This window comes from Trachypithecus francoisi, unplaced genomic scaffold (assembly GCF_009764315.1).
Source record: "Trachypithecus francoisi isolate TF-2019V2 unplaced genomic scaffold, Tfra_2.0 Lachesis_group12, whole genome shotgun sequence".
NCBI lineage: Eukaryota > Metazoa > Chordata > Mammalia > Primates > Cercopithecidae > Trachypithecus > Trachypithecus francoisi.
Genome location: NW_022681457.1, coordinates 2,838,574 through 2,858,892, shown reverse-complemented (window position 1 = coordinate 2,858,892; position 20,319 = coordinate 2,838,574). Strand labels below are relative to the sequence as shown.

General features: G+C 52.1%; 1 protein-coding gene across 3 annotated transcripts in view; it reads left to right on the top strand.

The window, feature by feature from the left end:
* SLC8A2 (solute carrier family 8 member A2) overlaps positions 1 to 20,319 on the top strand; it is a 45,794-nt gene that overhangs the window by 17,623 nt on the left and 7,852 nt on the right. Inside the window, exons 4-8 of one of the 3 annotated variants that reach the window (XM_033223822.1) lie at positions 7,465 to 7,887; positions 14,241 to 14,344; positions 14,495 to 14,512; positions 17,717 to 17,841; positions 18,129 to 18,228. In XM_033223822.1, coding sequence (XP_033079713.1) covers positions 7,465 to 7,887; positions 14,241 to 14,344; positions 14,495 to 14,512; positions 17,717 to 17,841; positions 18,129 to 18,228 — 770 coding nt within the window. Of the gene's footprint in view, positions 1 to 7,464; positions 7,888 to 8,036; positions 8,223 to 14,240; positions 14,345 to 14,494; positions 14,513 to 17,716; positions 17,842 to 18,128; positions 18,229 to 20,319 lie in introns of those variants that run through there. The other 2 variants (XM_033223824.1, XM_033223823.1) reach the window with 2 other exon arrangements.

Here is a 20,319-nt window from a genome sequence, read left to right as displayed (position 1 = left end):
AATAAAACAAAACAAAACAAAACAAAATGCAACTGTTCACAGGTCTTTGTTCCATCACCCTGTAGCATGGGATCCCTTTGGCCACTCGGTCCATCCTCCCCCAGTGCACCACATCATCCAGATGCCCTCAGTTGAGGGAACTACATTCACCATATTGGGGCCTGCTTTCAATTATCTTTTCCCCTTTCCACTCCTACCTACCCCTGGTCCGCATTGCCCCCATCTAGGGCCCTGGGGCTTTGCAGAAGGAAGTGAGTACAGGTGTCACCTGCTGGCATAACAGCCCACTTTTTCACTTACAAATGACCTCAGGATCAAGATGGTTTTTATTTTTCATTGTTTTTTGAGACAGGGTCTTGCTCTGTCACTCAGACTGGAGTGCAGTGACACGATCACAGCTCGCTGCAGCCTCAACCTCCTGGGCTCAAGTGATCCTCCCATCTCAGCCTCCCAGGTAGCTGGGACTACAGGTGCGCCCCACAGCGCCCATCTGATTTTTATATTTTTTGTAAGGTTTTTGCCTTGTTGCCCAGGCTGGTGTGTTTTTGTTTTGTTTTGTTTTGTTTTGTCTGAGACAGAGTCTCATTCTGTCACTCAGGCTGGAGCACAGTGGCACAATCATGGCTCACTGCAATCTCCGCCTCCTGGGCTCAAGCAGTCCTCCCACCTCAGCCTCCAATATAGCTGGGACTACAGGCACATGCCACCAAGCCTGGTTAATTGTTTTGTTGTTGTTGTTGTTGCTGTTGTTGTTTTGGTATGTTTTTTTTTTTTTTTTTTTTTTTTGAGACGGAGTCTCGCTCTGTCGCCCAGGCTGGAGTGCAGTGGCGCGATCTGGGCTCACTGCAAGCTCCGCCTCCCGGGTTCCCGCCATTCTCTCGCCTCAGCCTCCGAGTAGCTGGGACTACAGGCACCCGCCACCTCGCCCGGCTAGTTTTTTGTATTTTTAGTAGAGACAGGGTTTCACCGTGTTAGCCAGGAGGGTCTCGATCTCCTGACCTCGTGATCCACCCGCCTCGGCCTCCCAAAGTGCTGGGATTACAGGCTTGAGCCACCGCGCCCGGCCTGTTTTGGTATGTTTTGTAGAGACAAGGTTTCACCATGTTGCCCAGGCTGGTCTTGAACTCCTGGGCTCAAGCAATCCACCCGCCTTAGCCTCCCAAAATGCTGAGATTACAGGTGTGAGCTACTGCACCTGGCCAGGACCAAGATGTTTGACGTGAAGGAGGAAATGCTGTTCAGTGGTGGAACCAAAGGGCTAGGAAGAGTCAACATCTTCCTACCCTATCCTGGTAGACATTCAAGGCCTTGCATTGCTTATTAAGGCACCTTAGGCCAAAGACTGGGAGGAAGGAGACTTGGGTTCCAGTCCAAGCTTAGCCCTGGACCCTGTTCCTTGGGCAAATTCTTGCCTCAGTCTGAGCAGGCAGGTCTGCCATGTACAGTTGTTGAAGTTGTGCACTGCATAAAAGCACCATATCTAAGGAAGCTGTCTTCATAGTAGACAGTGTAGATTTGCATTTCTATTATAACAGTTTCCTGACTTATGGAAATAAGTGTCTTGAAGAAGGAAAGCCTTTTTCTAGAGTTTCCCACAGCTTCACATGGGCTAGGGTGGCCCTGTGAGCCTTAGTTTCTCCAAACTAAACGTGATCTCTGAGAACCCCAAAACAACACAGCTGTTCCAAGATTCTGAGATTTAATCCCCTATGATGCTGACACACTAAGGGTCTGAAGTTCTAAGATTCTAGAGTTCTAACATTTTTATATTCTTTATTTTTTTTAAGACTGAGTCTCATTCTGTCTCTTAGAACAATCTTGGCTCACTGCAACCTCTGCCTCCCAGGTTCAAGCGATTCTCATGCCTCAGCATCTTAAGTAACTGGGATTACAGGTGTGCACCACCTCACCTGGCTAATTTTTGTATTTTTAGTAGAGATTGGGGTTTCACCATGTTGGCCAGGCTGGTCTTAAACTCCTGACCTCAGGTGATCCATCCACCACGACCTCCCATAGTGCTGGGATTGCAGGTGTGAGCCACCACGCCTGGCCAACATTTTGGTATTCTAATTCAAACCCCATTCAGTCTCTGACTTGATGGCTTTAAGATGTTTGTCTTCTCAGATCCTGTGTCCAGTGCTGGAACACAAGTTCTGTGAATCTAGTCTTCTATGATTCTGATGCGTGGCTTCTAAAGTCCCCATGTTATTTTTCTCCCAAACCCTTTTTTTTTTTTAAGACAGAGTCTTGCTCTGTTGCCTAGGCTGGAGTGCAATGGCTCAATCTCAGCTCACTGCAACCTTCACCTCCCGGGTTCAGGCAATTCTCCTGCCTCAGCCTCCTGAGTCGCTGGGATTACAGGTGTGTACCACCATGCCCAGCTAAGCCAAATTCTTTTTTTCTTAGACACAGGGTCTTGCTATGCTGCCCTGGCTGGACTCAAAATCCTGGGCTCAAGTGATCCTCCTGCCTCAGCCTCCCAAGTAGCTGGGACTATAGCCACCACATCCTACATTTTATTTTGAAAAACTTCACACCTACAGTAGGGCTACAAGAACAGTTTGCTGAACTGTCATATCACCTTCATCCACAGTCACCAGTTGTTCACATTTTATCCTGTTGGCTTTTAATCTCTCTCTTTAATATTTAATAATATTAATAATTGTGGGACAGGCACAGTGGCTCATGCCTGTAATCCCAGTACTTTGGGAGGCCGAGGCAGGTGGATCACCTAAGGTCAGGAGTTTGAGACCAGCCTGCCCAACATGGCAAAACCCTGTCTCTACTAAAAATGCAAAAATTAGCCATGCTTGGTGGCACACACCTGTAATCCCAGCTACTTGGGAGGCTGTGGCAGGAGAATTGCTGGAACCCAGGAGTCGGAGGTTGCAATGAGCCAAGATCACACCACTGCACTCCAGCCTGGGAGATAGACCAAGACTCTCTCACAAAACAATAAAAAATAAAAACTAGCTGGGCATGGTAACGTGTGCCTGTAGTCCCTGCCACTCAGGGGGCAGACGTAGGGGAATCACTTGAGCCCAGGAGGCAGAGGTTGCAGTGAGCCAAGATTGTGCCACTGCACTCCAGCCTGGATGGCAGAGCCAGACTCTGTCTCAAAATAATAATAAAAGAATAACAACAACAATAATTGTGACACTCTGTGACCACGAGTTGCAAATACCATGACCTTCATGCCTACATACTTGAGCATGCATCTTTTGAGAATAATGGCATTCTCCTACCTAATCACCATACTATGTTCTCCCTCAAGAAATCTAACGCTGAACTGATACTGTTAACTCAGTGTCAATTAAGTGATGCACAGCCTGTTTCCATTTTCCCAGTCATCCCTGTAATATCCCTGATAGCTGTATTTTCACTCCTGCCCTCTCTTCCCATTTGATCCAGAACCACACGTTGCATTTCCCTGTCAAATCTCTTTAGTCTCCTTCAGTCTGGATCAGTTTCTCAGCCTTCTCACGACTTTTGCCACCTGATGCTTTTGAAGATGATAGTCCAGTTACTAGAATGATGGTCAATCTGGGTTTGTCAAATGCTTCCTGGTGATTAGAGTCCCGCACTTTTGGCAGGAATCTCATGGAAGAGATGCTCTGTCCCCCTGGGTGCATTGTATCAGGAGGAACATGATGTCCACTCGTCCATTACTGTGATGCCCAGTTTAATTGTTTGGTAAAGATGGTGCTAAATCTTTGGATTAACTGTTTGGCAAAAATGATGCTACAGGATGTATGCGGTGGATCATGCCTGCAATCACAACACTTTGGGAGCCCAAGGCCGGCTGATTGCTTGAGCCCAGGAGTTCAAGACTAGCCTGGGCAACATGGCAAAACCCCCTGTCTACCAAAAGTATAAAAAGTAGCCAGGTGTGGTGGCACGAGCCTGTAGTCCCAGCTGCTCGAGAGGCTGAAGCGGGAAGACTGCTTGAGCCCAGGAGCTCCAGGCTGCAGTGAGCTGGGACTGCAACTGCACGCCAGCCTAGATGACAGAACAAGATCCTGTCTCAAACAAAAACAAAAAAAAAGGGCTGGGTGTCATGTCTCACGCCTGTAATCCCAGCACTTTGGGAGGCCAAGGCAGGCAGATCACGAGGTCAGGAGTTTGAGACCAGCCTGGCCAACATGGTGAAACCTCATCTCTACTAAAGATCCAAAAAATTAGCTGGGCGTGGTGGCACACACCTGTAATCCCAGCTACTTGGAAGGCTGAGGCAGGAGAATCACCTAAACCCGGGAAGCGGAGGTTGCAGTCAGCCGAGATCGTGCCACTGCACTCCAGCCTGGGTGACAGGGTGAGACGCCATCTCAAAAAAAAAAAAAAAGGTGGTGATACCATCTCCACATTTCCACATTCTACTGATCCCTTTATCCCTTACATGTAAATGTCTCATATCCCATGACTTTACGACTCTAAGATTCTAATATTAATATGTGGATATCACTAGCCATCATTGTTTTCGCTGTGCCTCCGCATGCTTTCCCTGTATCAATTCAGTCCTCACGATAGTGCCAGGAGGTAAACACTATTATTAGCCCATTCCACAGATAAGGAAACTGAGGCTTAGAGGACTACAGAATCCTGACTGCCCAAGATCACACAGCTGGCATGGCGGCCAAGCTGGGCTTGAAGCAGGTCAGCCCACCCTCCTGGGTGATCCATCACCATGGACAGCGAATCCCTAGCTAAGGGACTCTCTCGTCCCTCCACTGCAGGTCTTTTCGCCAGGTTCTACGTCCCCTACCTCTTGCCAGAACCTTGGGGTCCCTCTCTTCCTCCCACAGAGCTGGAGAACTGGAGCCCGATCCCCTCCCCACACCCACCTTTTTGAGACGGAGTCTCGCTCTGTCGCCCAGGCTGGAGTGCAGTGACGCGATCTCGGCTCACTGCAACCTCTGCCTCCCCAGTTCAAACAATTCTCATGCCTCAGCTTCCAGAGTAGCTGGAACTACAGGCATGCACCACCACACCCGCTAATTTTTGTATTTTTAGTAGAAACAAGTTTTCACCATGTTGGCCTGGCTAGTCTCGAACTCCTGACCTCAAGTCATCCATTCACCTCAGCCTCCCAAAGTGTTGGTATTACAGGCATGAGCCACCGTGCCTGGCCCCAGAACTCCTTTAATATGAAAGTGATAGTGAATGAATATGGATCACATAGCAGGGTTCAGAGATGGTGCTGAGCCCCTTACATGCACAGTACAAGGGATCGGGGGAAAGGGTAGATTTTCAAGATTCCTTAACATCCCAAAGTCATGCTGATGTCTGCAACCCTGCCAGGAAGAGCCCACCTACTCCATGACCCCTCAGAATTTCACTCTGACTAATCTAATGTCACTGCCTTGTTCCCTCCCCGGCTCTCCCCATTACAGAGTATCTTATGAGTGCTTCAGAGATTTACACAACTGTTACTCTTTTAACACCAAGTCAGTTCACGTCCCTCCTCTGCTTGGAATGTCCCTCCTTTGCTTGAGGCTTCACAGGGCTCCTCCCTCACTCAGGGTAAACGCAGAAGCCTTCACTGTAGCCCACCCAGGCCCTAGGAGATCTGCCCTGTTCCCACTGTGATGTCATCTCCCACCCTCTCGCCCTGGCTCCCTCTGCTGTTGTCATGCTGGTCTCCCTACAGTTCCTTGAACAGGTGACCTGTCCCTAGGTCAGATCCTGTCCGGCTGTCCAGCTCCAGGTCAGGGCATTCGCATTGCCTGTTCCCTTTACCAAAAATAATCTTTTTGGCCAGGCGCGGTGGTTCACGCCTGTAATCCTACCACTTTGGGAGGCCAAAACAGGTGGATCTCTTGAGGTCAGGAGTTTGAGACCAGTCTGGCCAACATGATGAAACTCTGCTCTACAAAAAATACACAAAATTAGCCGGCATGGTGGCGGGCACCAGTAGTCCCAGCTACTCGGGAGGCTGAGGTGGGAGAATCCCTTGAACCCAGGAGGGGAGGTTGCAGTGAGCCAAGATGGAGACACTGCACTCCAGCCTGGATGACAGAGCAAGACTCTGTCTCAAAAAACAAAACCAAACCAAACAAAAAACTCTTTTCCAGGCATCCTCCCCATGGCTCACTCCCTCCCCTCCTTCAGGTCTCTGCTCAAATGTTACCTCCTCCAAAAAGCTTTCTTGACCATGCCAACAGCTCCCTCTCCTCACTCCCTACCCTCCTGACTGTTTCTCTTGATAGCACCATCGCCACCTGAACATCCTATGTTTGTTTATTGTTCATTCTTCTGCACTAAAACAGAATCTGAAAACTTCTTACTGCTGCCATTCCCCCAACACTTAAAACAATGCCTGGCACACAAGCCGTCAGTATCTGTTGAATGAATGAACCGTAATTAAATCATTAAATGTGCAATTGTCATAGTGATATGGCTCTCCCACGGGGCTGTGAACCCTGTGAGGACAGGACCTGGTTACTGTTGTGTCCCCAGCACCACTCAGCACAAAGCACAGAACGGCTACCCTTAGGAGTGTTTGCTGAATGAATGAATGATACCAAGTTAAGGTGTATGGACTTTCTCTTGGGGGCATCTGGGAAGGGCTTTTATCAGAGGAATGACAGAGTCCTTTCTGGGTCCTATACCCCTGCCACTCAAAATGTGACCAGGACATCCCCCTGGAGCTCATTAGAAATGCGATTCTAGGCCGGGCGCGGTGGCTCAAGCCTGTAATCCCAGCACTTTGGGAGGCCGAGACGGGTGGATCACGAGGTCAGGAGATCGAGACCATCCTGGCTAACACGGTGAAACCCCGTCTCTACTAAAAAATACAAAAAAATTAGCCGGGCGAGGTGGCGGGCGCCTGTAGTCCCAGCTACTCGGGAGGCTGAGGCAGGAGAATGGCGTGAACCCGGGAGGCGGAGCTTGCAGTGAGCTGAGATCTGGCCACAGCACTCCAGCCTGGGCGGCAGAGCGAGACTCCGTCTCAAAAAAAAAAAAAAAAAAAAAAAGAAATGCGATTCTAGAAACCCGGGAGCTTCTGAACTAGAATCTGCATTTTCACAAGATGCAGCAGGGGATTCATATGCACATTAAGGTTTGAGAAGCAGGGATGTAGAACACCCCAGGCTCCCTCTTAACTATTGGACTTTGCATGTGCTGTTCCTTCTGCCTGGAGTATGCCCACCCGCTAATGCCTCCTCCAGGAAGCCTGCCCTGATCTCAACCTTATCCTTACCTGTTCTGCTCCTCACGAATTCCACGCGGGGAGGGGCCCACTCTGTCTTGTTCCCGCTCTGCAGCCCTTCCTCCAGGACGCCCACCCTGATTCACCCTCAGTATTACTTCTTTAGTGCCTGTCGACCCTCATACTTGGGAGTTCTCCTATGGCACCTGCCCCTCCTCTGGGAAGCACGTCCAGACCCCTCCCCCCAGCCCCGTACAACACACAGCCGATGACCGACCCTCACCCCGCTCTTCCCGCTCCCCACCCCGCCGCAGCGAGGGCACGCTGGTGTTCAAACCAGGCGAGACACAGAAGGAGCTGCGCATCGGCATCATCGACGACGACATCTTCGAGGAGGACGAGCATTTCTTCGTGCGGCTGCTGAACCTGCGCGTGGGCGATGCGCAGGGCATGTTCGAGCCGGACGGCGGCGGGCGGCCCAAGGGGCGGCTGGTGGCGCCGCTGCTGGCCACCGTCACCATCCTGGACGACGACCACGCAGGCATCTTCTCCTTCCAGGACCGCCTGCTGCACGTGAGCGAGTGCATGGGCACCGTGGACGTGCGCGTCGTGCGCAGCTCGGGCGCGCGCGGCACCGTGCGCCTCCCCTACCGCACGGTGGACGGCACGGCGCGCGGCGGCGGCGTGCACTATGAGGACGCGTGCGGAGAGCTGGAGTTTGGCGACGACGAGACCATGTGAGCACTCCCGCTGTGGCCCGGAGAGGGGTGGGGCTTCGGGATGGGCGGGGCCTGATGGGGCTCAGGGGCGGGGCCTGAGTGAGCCGTGCCCACATCGCGGGCTGGTCCTTGCGCAGGGGCGGGGCTTGCGTGGCTCTACCCACAAAGTGGGCGGGGCTTCACGGAGCAGCTGGCCCCTCAGGAGGGGAGGGGCCTGAGTGAATCGTGCTCCAAAGTGGGCTGGGCCTCGGGAGGGGCGGGGCCCGGGTGAGCTGTGTCCACAATGTGTGCGGGGCCTGATGGGGTTGTGACTGTGAAATGAAGAGGCGAAGCCCAGAGGGGCGTCTGGACAGGTGAGAAGAGGGTCCCAAGGAGGAAGGGTGGACGAGGTGAGGAGAGATGGGACAGGGGCCTGGAGAGAGCAATGTGGGGCCTTAATTGGTAGCTGGTGGAGTGTGTCCTGAAGAAGAGGGCCCAGGGAGATGTGGGGAGAGGCCTGTGGAGGTGAGACGCTGTCTGTGGCTGTGAAGAAGGGGCGGGTCCAGAGCGATGGGTGGGGTCTGGGTTTGGACATACGACACCAGGAAATGGGAAAATGGATGTGGACTGCGGAAGAAGGCGGGGCCTAACGAGATGGGTGGGGTCTGAGGAGGCATAGCTAGGGAAGGGATGGAGCTTCTCGGTATGAGGAAGAACCTGGGGAAATAGCGGGACACCTAAGGGGAATGTGGGCGAGGCTTTGGGAAAAGATGATGCTGGAATAGGGGGGCCTGCGAAGGCAGGGCAGGGCCTGGGGAGACATTGGGGAGCCTGAGGGCTGGGATTTGGGAAAATGGGATTTGAGGAGGTGGGCTGGCTGGATACACTCAGACACACACATGTAGACAGACATTTACAGATCAAACACAAAGCCATTTATAGGCATCACACACACAAAGACACACACGGCAGGGCCAGGCGTGGTGGTCCACACCTGTAATCCCAGCACTTTGGGCGGCCAAAGCAGGAGGATCATTTGAGGCCAGGAGTTCGAGAGCAACCTGGGCAACATAGCAAGACTCCTACTCTAAAAATAATTGTTTCAAATTAGTGGTGGCGCATGCCTGTAGTACCAGCACTTTAGGAAACTGAGGCGGGAGGATAGCTTGAGCCTTGGAGTTGGAGACCAGCCTCTACTCTACTAAATTTTTTTTAAAATTAATTGGGCATGGTAGTGTGCACTTGTAGTGCCAGCTACTTGGGAAGCCAAAGCAGGAAGATGGCTTGAGCCCACGAGTGACGTGCTGTAATGAGCTGTGATCACCCACTGCCCTCCTCCCTGGGCAATACAGTGAGACCCTGTCTCCAATAAAAGCAAAAAACAAAAAAACAAACAAAAAAAAGCACATGCAGATACACATAAAGTCACAGACACGTACACTAAATTATAGAGTCAGGGCTTTCTCATGCCCAGATCCCTGGCCACCCCTTACACAGGTGCCCGAGTGTCCCCCCATGTGTGCCTGCAGCGTCACATTCCCCCACCTGCCTGCCCAGGAAGCAGGCAGCGCCTGTCCCTCCTCTGCCCGCTCTCTTCCGCCCCCGCATGCCCGTCTGTCTCCCTCCTCTCTGCCGCCCACGCGCCTCCTACTCAAGCGGAGTCCCCACCGCGCTCCCCCTCCTCCTCCTCCCAGCCTCTGCGCCTCCGCCTTGGGCGGCACTCAGTTTCTCACTGCGCTCGCTGTCTCTTCATCTCTCCCTCTGCATCTCTGCATCTCTCACTCCCTGGGCTGACTCTCTCTGGATCTGTGCGTCTCTGTTCATCTGCGGCTCTCTGTCCCCAGCACCTCGCTCTCTGACTCAGCTTATATTTCAGGCACACTCTCCACACCTTTCCTTCTCTCTCTCTGTCTGGCTTGGTCTTCGTCTCAGGGCTGTTGAGAACTTGGGATGGGGGCTGCGAGAGGCACCATCCCAGACCCCTCTCTCACACCAAGAGATAAGGGGAATGGAGAGTTTTATTTCTTCTTCTTCTAGTCCTTCTTGTAGTCCAACCTGCTTCCCTCCTGCTGCTGCAACCCCACAGGCCCTCTCCTCCCCCACACGGCTTCCCCAGGCTGGGACACCCTCTGTCCCCCACCCCCACAAGCTCCCAGCTGTGGCGTCAGAAGACAGAGAACAGGAGGCTAATTAGTGTTCAGGGAAACTCTTCCTTCCTCTGATGGGCAGGCGCTAATTAGAGGCGCTTTGAAGCAGCTGGGCTGGAGGATCAACTCAGAGATGGAGGAGAGACACACAGAGATGGGGTGGCAGGGAGAGAATGAGAGACACAGAGATAGACACAGGGAGAGCTGAAGACAGAATAACAGAACTGGAGAGAGAAACAGAACAGAGAGACACAGAAAGACAGGAACTTAGAGGCCAGGCATGGTGGCTCATGTCTGTCATCCCAGCACTTTGGGAGGCCAAGGCGGGCGGATCACCTGAGGTCAGGAGTTTGAGACCAGCCTGACCAATATGATGAAACCCCGTCCCTACTAAAAATACAAAAATTAGCCAGGCTTGATGGCATGCACCTGTAATTCCAGCTACTCGGGAGGCTGAAACAGGAGAATCGCTTGAACCCAGCAGACAAAGGTTGCAGTGAGCCGAGATCGCACCATTGCACTCCAACCTGGGCAAAGAGCGAAACTCCATCTCAAAAAAAAAAAAAAAAAAAAAAGGAAGAGATACAGAGAGAGATGCCTCGAGAGAGGAGAGAGGTGGATATTGAGAAACTGAGATGGAGGGAGACTGAAAGGCAGAGAGACACAGAGGCGACAAAGACACTTATGGAGGAGATAGACTCTGACCCAGGGAAGGAGAGGTTCTCACGATGCGGCAGAGAGAAAAGGGAGTTGGGGTCAGTGAGAGACAGGAGAGGAGGAGACTGGGTCAGAGATCAGAGGCCGGCAGAGGAGAAGGGCAGGAGAGTGGAGGTTTCAGGAAACAAGGGGACAGGCTGGGGAGGAAATCTGCTTCCTTTGATCTCAGGAAGTCCTGCCTTGGTCTAAGTCGAGACCCTCTTGTTGATTCCTGCGCGTTGGGATTCTCCTGCGTGTGAGTCCTCTGAGGGCGCGTCTGCCAGAGCGCAGTTGGCGTGCCTGTCACTGTACGTCAGTCACTGTGTGTCAGCGGATCGCAGCGTGTCTGCGAAAGTGAGCGACAGAGGTGTGTGTGTGTCACCCTGTCAGCGTGTCACTGTGTCGGCAGCTGTCTGTGTGTGTCAGGGTGCACGAAGAGCATGTCTCAGGAGACCCTCCCTCCTCGCCGTCCCCAGCATTTCAGCACCGCGGACAGCTCACAGCCCTTGCCGAGGTCGGGGGCGGCCCTTTCTTTCCACCCACAGAAAATTGAAAATATCCTGGAACCAGGAGGGTGGAGGTGGGCGGATGTCCCCACATGGCCGTCTTGTGTGCGCCTGTCCTTGCGCGGGTGTCGCTGTGTCTTGTGCGTGTTTGTGTGTTGAGATGCGTCTTTTGAATGACTGCCTGATTGAAACTCTTCTGCTTGAAGTGCGTTGACTTTGGTTACTCCATTCTTTAGACTCTGAGAGACAGAGACAGGGAGAGAAGAATCCAGATAAAGAAGGGCGGACCGGGTGCGGTGACTCACATCTGTAACTGCAGCACAGGGGAGGCCAAGGTGGGAGGATCACTTGAAGCCAGGAATTCAAGACCAGCCTGGGCAACATAGTGAGATCGTGTCTCTATAAAAAATTTAAAAGTATCCAGGTGTAGTGGGGCACGCTTATATTTCCAGCTACTTAGGAGGCTGAGGTGGGAGGATTGCTTGAGTCCTGGAGCTCAAGGCTGCAGTGAGCCATGATTATGCAGCTGCACTCCAACCTGGGCAACAGAGCGAGACTGTGTCTCAAAAAAAGGGAGGACAGAAAGATGAGAAGAAACTGAGACAGAGAATGGAGAGAGTCAGAGTCAGAGAGAGAGACTGCTGGAGAATCAGAGACAGACAGAGTCAGAGATGGAGAGATAGACCCAGAGAAGCTGAGAGAGGCAGAGAGAGAAAAGAAGATGGAAAATATAGGGACAGAGATGCAGAGAGCCACTGAAGGAAATAAACAGACACCAAGAGGCGTCAGGAGTGAGATGTAAGGTAGAAGCGTCTAGGTGGTACCTCAGTGAGGGGCTGCAGGGTGGCGACATCGCCACGGCTGTGGTGGGGGAGTCGTGCTAACTGACGGGCATCTGGTCCATGCAGTCTTGCCACTGCAGTGGGAACGGCTGTAGGGTGTGATGGTGTGTGGGTGTGGGCGGTGTGATCGGCTGTGCTTCCTCGATTGGGTGACTGTGTGGGCTGGGTGTTTGTGTTTCTGGGTTCTGGGGCCAGGCCTTGTGGGACTACATGGTTCCTACAGCTGAAAGAGTTGCCAGTGGCAGAGTTGTGGGCACTCTGGGTTTGTGGATCTTTGGGGTCAAGGGGTGTGGGTTGTGTGCCTGATGGTGACAGGTAACTTTTGGCTGTTTCCTGCCACCCCCTGGTTACCATAGGAGCAGAGATGCTGCGAAAATCAGTTAACATCAGTACTTGGTTAACTCTCCAAATCTGGTTGGGATGGAAAACAGGAAGCTGAGGATTTTCTGTGCTGAAGGATTGGAGTTAGCGAAATATGTATGGAGGGTGTGCTCCATGCCAGAGACTGTTCTGGGTGTTGGAGATAGAGCAAAAAGCATAAGTGAACTTACCTGGGGGAACTTAAATTTAAAAATGGGGAAGCAAATGGTAAATAATGAACAATAAACTAAATAAATGTTAGAGGGTGTTAGAAGATGATATTTAAAGAGGACAGGCCACGTACCGTGGCTCACATCTGTAATCCCAGCACTTTGGGAGGCCAAGATGGGAGGATCACTTGAGGCCAGGAGTTCAAGACCAGCCTGGGCAATGTGGTGAGACCCCATCGCCACAAAAAATAAATTAACTGAGTATGGTGGTGCATGCCTGTAGTCCCAGCTACATGAGAGGCTGAGGCAGGAGGATCGCTTGAGCCCAGGGGTTTGAGGCTGCATTGAGCTATGATTGCACCACTACACTCCAACCTGGGTGACACAGCAAGACCTTGTCTCCAAAAGTAATAATAAATACACTAAAAAGGAAGACAACAGAGCAGTGTAAGGGAGTGCTGGGGTGGGAGCAGTGAGGGATTTCACTATTAAATAAGATGGAAGGAGTGGGCCTCATTGAGAAGGTGAAGTTTGAATGAAAAACTGGAAGAACTGAGGAAGTGAGTCTGAGGGAAGAGTGTTCTAAGCAGAGGGAACAGTCAGCGCAAAAGCCCTGAGGCATAAGCAGGCCTGGCTTGTTCAAGGAATAGCAAAGAGGCCAGAAAGAGAATGAGTACTAGATTGCAGGGGTCTTGTGGGCCATTCTAAGGACCTTGCCTTTTGTTCTTTGAGAGATAGGAGCCATGCAAATGTTTTGCACAGGGGAGGGACCCAGTCTGACCTTGGTTCTATCAGGATCACTCTGGCTGCTCTTGAAAGAACAGACTGGGGCGGTGGGGGTGAAGCTGAAGCATGGGATTATTTAGGAGGCAACTAGTAATCTAGGTAGGAGACAATAGTGGCTGGGCTGGAGTACAGGGGTTAACAGTGTGGATTCTGACAGTTGTGTGTTCAAAACCTGTCTCAACCATAAGCTCATACTGCTGTACTTTTATTATTATTATTATTTTTTGAGATGGTGTCTCACTCTGTTGCCAGGCTGGAGTGCAGTGGCGCGATCTCAGCTCATTGCAACCTCCACCTCCCAGGTTCAAGCGATTCTCCTGCTTCAGCCTCCTGAGTAGCTGGGACTACAGGCGCTTGCCACCACACCCAGCTAATTTTTGTATTTTTAGTAGAGACAGGGTTTCACCATGTTGGCCAGGATGTTCTCAATCTCTTGACCTCGTGATCCGCCCGCCTTGGCCTTCCGAAGTGCTGGAATTACAGGCGTGAGCCACCGTGCCCGGCCTATTTTTTGAAATGAATTATTTAATATAAATAGAGATGGGATCTCACTATATTGCCCAGGCTGGTCTCGAACTCCTGGCCTCAAGCAACTCTCCCTCCTCAGCTTCCCAAAGTTCTGGGGTGACAGGCGTGAGCCACCGCGCCCAGAATGCTTTACTTTAATCAGACTTAGCTTCCTTACCAGTGCCTGGTTTTGTTTCTGTCAAATGGGGATGATAATAGAGCCTTCCTCCCTGCGTGGTGGTGAGGATTAAATGAGAGTCTGGAGTCTGGGACAGAGGAGGTGCTAGGAAAACTGGCTGGCTGCCAGGAGGGTTGCCTGGTGATTCTGGGGAGGGGACCTTACGCTGGGTGTTCTGCCTCCCCTTGCCTCACTCACAGGAAAACTCTTCAGGTGAAGATAGTTGATGACGAGGAATATGAGAAAAAGGATAATTTCTTCATTGAGCTGGGCCAGCCCCAGTGGCTTAAACGAGGGATTTCAGGTGAGAGGTGACCAGTGGGCTGTGGGAGAAGTAAGGGGTCCAGGGTTGGGGGACTTTCAGGGGCTCAATTGCAGGCACTCCTTAAAGCTCGTGGACCTGAGCTTCGTGGGGAACTGATCTCACTGTCTGCCTGTCTCTGTTTCTCCCCAGCTCTGCTACTCAATCAAGGTGAGTGAAGTCACCTCTGGGCTCTGAGTGGGGAGGAGCCACTGGAAGAGGGCCTGGGGGAGGGTCCCAGCCCCAAAGCTACCCTTCCAGGTTGGGTTTGAGGCAGATTGGAGGTGAGATAAAGGCAGATTCAGGGCTGAGGGACGATGGGGGCTGGCCTGAGAGTTGGTGGTGCCTGTGTGAGTTTGAGATTACAGTGAGCATTTTGGAGGTCAAGATTATGTCTGTAACATGGTGAAACCCCCGTCTCTTGTAAAGATGCAAAAATTACCTGGGTGAGGCCGGGTGTGGTGGCTCATGCCTGTAATCCCAGCACTTTGGGAGACTGAGGAGGGTGGATCACCCGAGGTCAGGAGTTAGCGAGCAGCCTGACCAACATGGTGAAACCCCGTCTCTACTAAAAATACAAAATTAGCCGGGCCTGATGACACACTCCTGTAATCCCAGCTACTCAGGAGGCTGAGGCAGGAGAATCGCTTGCACCCAGGAGCTGGAGGTTGCAGTGAGCCAAGATTGCGCCATTGCACTCCAGGCTGGGGAACAAAAGTGAAACTCCGCCTAAAAAAAGAAAAAAAAAAAAGAAAAAAAACTAACTGAGTGTGATGACAGGCGTCTGGAATCCCAGCTAGTTGGGAGGCTGAGGCACAAGAATCACTTGAACCCGGGAGGCAGAGGTTGCAGTGAGCCAAGATTGCACCACTGCACTCCAGCCTGGGCAACAAAGTAAGACTCCATCTCAAAAGAAAAAAAAAAAAGACGATGTCTATAGTTGTAAGTCATCCAATCGGATCTGGGTTTGTGAGAGTGGGGTCGGAGAGGATCCAGTTTGGGGTTGATTGGGGTGCGGTGGCATTTGGACTGGAGATCGGTGTTGGGACTATTAAGGTGAGAGTCACAGCGGAGGTTGTTTCCTGGGTTTCTGGGGGGTAAGATTAGAATTGGAGTCAGATCTAGGTCAAAGTTAAAGTTGGACTTTGAGGTGAGTAATAGAATTTGAGGAATTTAGGTTAGAACTGGGGCCAAGGTGGAGATTGGACTAAGAGTTGGGGCTAGGGTCAGTGGCTTGGAGATGGAAAAGTCGTTTTGGAGTCAAGATCAGAATTGAGATCCGAGGTTAGGATTAGGGTCAGACTAAAGATTGTATTTGTTGGAGGAAGCAATACAAGCTGCTATGACAAACTGAGCCACAAATCCCTGAGGCTTCACACAATAAAAGTTATTTCTTGGTTGGGCACAGTGCCTCATGCCTGTAATCCCAGCACTTTGAGAGGCCCAGGTGGGCGGATCACTTGAGTTCAGGAGCTCATGACCAGCCTAACCAACATGGCGAAACCCCGTCTCTACTAAAAATACAAAAATGAGCCGGGCATGGTGGTGCATGCGTCTGTAATCCCAGTTACTCGGGAGCCTGAGACAGGAGAATCACTTGATCCTGGAAAGTGGAGGTTGCAGTGAGCCGAGATCGTGCCCACTGCACTCCAGCCTGGGTGACAGAGCGAGACTCCATCTCAGAAAAGTAAGAAAGAGAGAGAGAGAGAGAGGAAGGGAGGAAGGGAGGAAGGAAGGAAGGAAAAAAGAAAGAAAAAAGTTATTTCTTGCTCAAGCAAAGTTGTTTTTTGTTTGTTTTTTTGTTTTTGTTTTTGCTTTGGGATGGAGTTTCGCTCTTGTTGCCCAAGCTAGAGTGCAGTGGTGCGATCTTGGCTCGTGGCAACCTCCGCCTCCCGGGTTCAAGCGATTCTCCTGCCTCAGCCTCCCGAGTAGCTGGGATTACAGGCACCCACCACCACACCTGGCTAATTTTTTGTATTTTTAGTAGAGACAGGGTTTCACCATGTTGGCCAGGCTGGTCTCGAACTCCTGACCTCAGGTGATCCACCTGCCTTGGCCTCCCAAAGTGCTGAGATTACAGGCATAAGCCACTGCACCCGGCCTCTCAGGCAAAGTTTTATGAGAGTGTTCCTAGTTGGTGGGTGGCTTTCTTCTGCCATGTGGCCATTTCATCTTGTGACTCCACTGTACCAGGAAGCTTTGGCATTTTACCTGAATTTGCTGCTGGCAAACAGGGCAAGAGAGTTTGGAGACTCACATGGGAGGTTTTCGGGGCTAAGCCTGGAGGGACCGATCATCATTTCTGCCCACATTCTAGTGTCCGTAACTCAGGCCATGGCCACGCCCAGCTGCAAGGGAGACTGGGAAATGTAGTTCAGCTCTTTGCCCAGGAAGGAGAGGAAACAGGTTCAGGTGAACACACTTCAGCCTCTGCCACGTGGTCAAGCTCCTCATGAGTGATGCTGTCAGAGTTGGGAGTTGGGACTGAGGTTTGGGGTCAGGTGTAGGACTGGAGTTAGATCTGGAGATGGAGTCTGGAATTTGGCTTGGGGTTATTGATGCTCCAGGTTATGGTGAATGTTAGAGTCGGGTTTAGGGTTTAGGGATAGGGTTGTGCTGAGGTCAGACCCAGGGCTGAGGGTTGGGGTTTGGAGTCAGTGTTGATGACAGGCTTCCATTTGGGGCCACAGTGAGAGTCAAGCTCAAAGTTAGGGACTAGAATTAGGGTTGGGCTGCTGCTGGGCTTGGAGTCAGGGGTCAACATACTTTGGGGAGAGAAGTAAGCTCAGGACCAGGATGTAGGTGGGTCTGGTTCCAAGATTTGTGCCAAAATCGGGTGTCCTCCCCCTTTCTCACCACCTCAACCACACTCTAGGATGTTTCCAGAAACTGAATGTAGAGACCCAGCCTCCCCTATCAGGGTGGCGGCAATGATGATAATGTTGGTGATAATAATAAAGATAACAGCATGTATCGAATATTGATTGTGTGCTAGGCACTGTTCTAAGCACTTCACATGAATTAACTCGTTTAAGTTTCACAACCATCCCATGAGGTAGATACTAATTACTGTGCCCATTTTACAGATATGAAAACTGAGGCACAGAGAGGCTCAGGCATTGCCTAAGGTCTCACAGCCTCCACCCATACGAACCCCAGAGCCCACCAACTAAAGGTCATGGACCAGCCTGTGGGAGCTGGGCCTCGGGGCTGAAAGAGATGGTGGTCAGGTGGGAGGCTGGGAGGAGTCACCAAGGAGCTTCCCAGAGGAAGAACAGATAGGCTTTCTCTAACTATGGGGACAGGTAGTAAAGGCATCACAGGCCCAGTTAGGTAGGTCTCCCGGGAGTCTAACCCCCATCCCTCATGCTGCAGGGGATGGGGACAGGAAGCTGACAGCTGAGGAGGAGGAGGCTCGAAGGATAGCAGAGATGGGCAAGCCAGTTCTTGGGGAAAACTGCCGGCTGGAGGTCATCATCGAGGAGTCGTATGATTTTAAGGTGATTTTCTGGGGCCTAACCTTCATGGAGTCTGGCCTGGGTCATTTCCTTAGGGAGGGTCTGGAAAGTGGGGAGCCACAAGGTTCCCAAGGGCAGGCCAAACAAGGGTCCCGCGTCAGGACCACGGACAGCACATGCCTCCCTTTTCCTCGCTTGCCTTCAGAACTGGGGTGTGGAAAGTTGAGGACCCCTGTGCACAGGCTGTGAGCCCCCGACCCAGGACCCCACATGGAGATTCCCTGGTTGGCTCAGGGGCAGTGACCTCTCCCCCACCCTCTCGTCTCCAGAACACAGTGGATAAACTCATCAAGAAAACGAACTTGGCCTTGGTAATCGGGACCCATTCATGGAGGGAGCAGTTTTTAGAGGCAATTACGGTGAGCGCAGGTAAGTGGGGAGGGAGGAGAGAGAATAGAGAAGGATGGAGAGACAGAGACATAGGGAAAGGGGGAGAAATGAATGGAGAGACAGGCACAAAGATAAAGAAACAGTCCGGGCACAGTGGCTCATGCGTGGAATCCCAGCGCTTTGGGAGGCTGAGGAGGGAGGATTACTTGAGGCCAGGAGTTTGAGGCTGCAATGAGCCATGATCGTGCCCCTGCACTCCAGCCTGGGCAACAGAGCAAGACCCTGTCTCTAAAAGAAAAATACAAACAGGAGAGACACACACACAGAAATACACAGGGAGAATCAGAGAGACATGAGAAGACATGAGACAGAATGAATGGTGCAAACTGAAATGGGCCAGGGAGATGGAGAGGCAGGTATACGGGGACACAGAAAGGGCAGAGACAGGAGACGTGGCAGCTGGAGCTGCTGGGAGGAAGCTGGGAGGGTTTATGTTTGGCTCTTGGCTGAACCGGGAGGGTTCCCAGCCTGGGCTTTCTCACAGCGTCAGCCATCAGGAGGATGGGAACAGGTTAAATCGCGTGGTCATCCCAGAGAGAGCATGGGTTCCTCCGTTGCCCTGGAGACAGTGGCCAGAGCATCCAGCTCTCTCCCACCTGCGCTGGTCATCACCCTCCTTGGCCTCAGACAGGCCCACACTGCCCCCTTGTGGCTAGAGATACTACGACACTTGGACCCACAGACGGTCTTGGAAGCCAACACTGGCCCTTTGTGATACGGATTGGGGAGACTGAGGGTCAGAGACAGAGGAGAGAGTGGCCTGAAGTCCCACAGGGAGTGCAGAAAAGGCCCGAGGTCGGAGCTCAGGGCTTCAATCTCTTACATAACATCAGGGTTAAGGCCCCAGCTCTTGGGGACTGAAGGCATACATGGAATTGTGGTTGCAAAGAAACTGGGCAAGCGGGATCAAAAGAAACCAGGCTTAGGGGCTGGAAAAATACCAGGCAGCAGGCCTAGAAACACCAGACTGTTTGCCCAGTAGAAACAAAGTGGCATCTCCCTCTGAAACCACATTCTTCTGACATACTTCTTTTTTTTTTTTTTTTTTTTTTTTTTTTTTTTTTTTTGAGACGGAGTCTCGCTCTGTCGCCCAGGCTGGAGTGCGGTGGCCGGATCTCAGCTCACTGCAAGCTCCGCCTCCCGGGTTCCCGCCATTCTCCTGCCTCAGCCTCCCGAGTAGCTGGGACTACAGGTGCCCACCACCTCGCCCGGCTAGTTTTTTGTATTTTTTAGTAGAGACGGGGTTTCACCGGGTTAGCCAGGATAGTCTCGATCTCCTGACCTCGTGATCCGCCCGTCTCGGCCTCCCAAAGTGCTGGGATTACAGGCTTGAGCCACCGCGCCCGGCTCTGACATACTTCTAAGGGATTGTCTGGGCCTGACCCTGTGTGAGACATTGCCAGGGACACAGAAGTGATCGAGACATTCCTAGCCCTGTCCCCATGGGGCTTACAGTCCAGTGAGGGAGACAGACATGTCACAAGAGGGAGACAACCCAGAGTAGGCAGGGCTGGGATGGGAGACCCAGAGGAAAGCCGTGATGCGGTTCCTGATCCAGCCTGAAAGTCAGGGAGGGCTTCCTGGAGGGGGTGGCTTCTGAGCTGAGTCTTCAAATGGGAAAAGATGTCAGCCAGGAGGAGGGAGAAGACAGGGAGAGTGTTTCAGGCAGAGGGACAGCCAAGCACAGAAGCCCTGGAGTGTGCGAGATTATGGCACATTTTTTGGGTGGGTGCCTGGCATTGGGCGGGAGGAAGAGGTACCAGGACGAGGCTGGAAATCGGCAGATTTCCACCCTGTTCCTTCTGGGCCACAGCAGGGAGTTTGGGTGGCATTTTGAACACACTGGGGAGCCATGGAGGGTTTTGAATGGGGGAAGCCCCTGGAGCTAGAGAGAGCTTGTGGGAGGAAAGTGGAGAGGCTGGATAGGGTGTGGGCAGAGGCTGCAGAAACTAGCAGGAGAGGGCGGGCGCGGTGGCTCACACCTGTAATCCCAGCACTTTTGGAGGCTGAGGCGGGCAGATTACCTGAGGTCGGGAGTTCGAGACCAGCCTGACCAACATGAAGAAACCC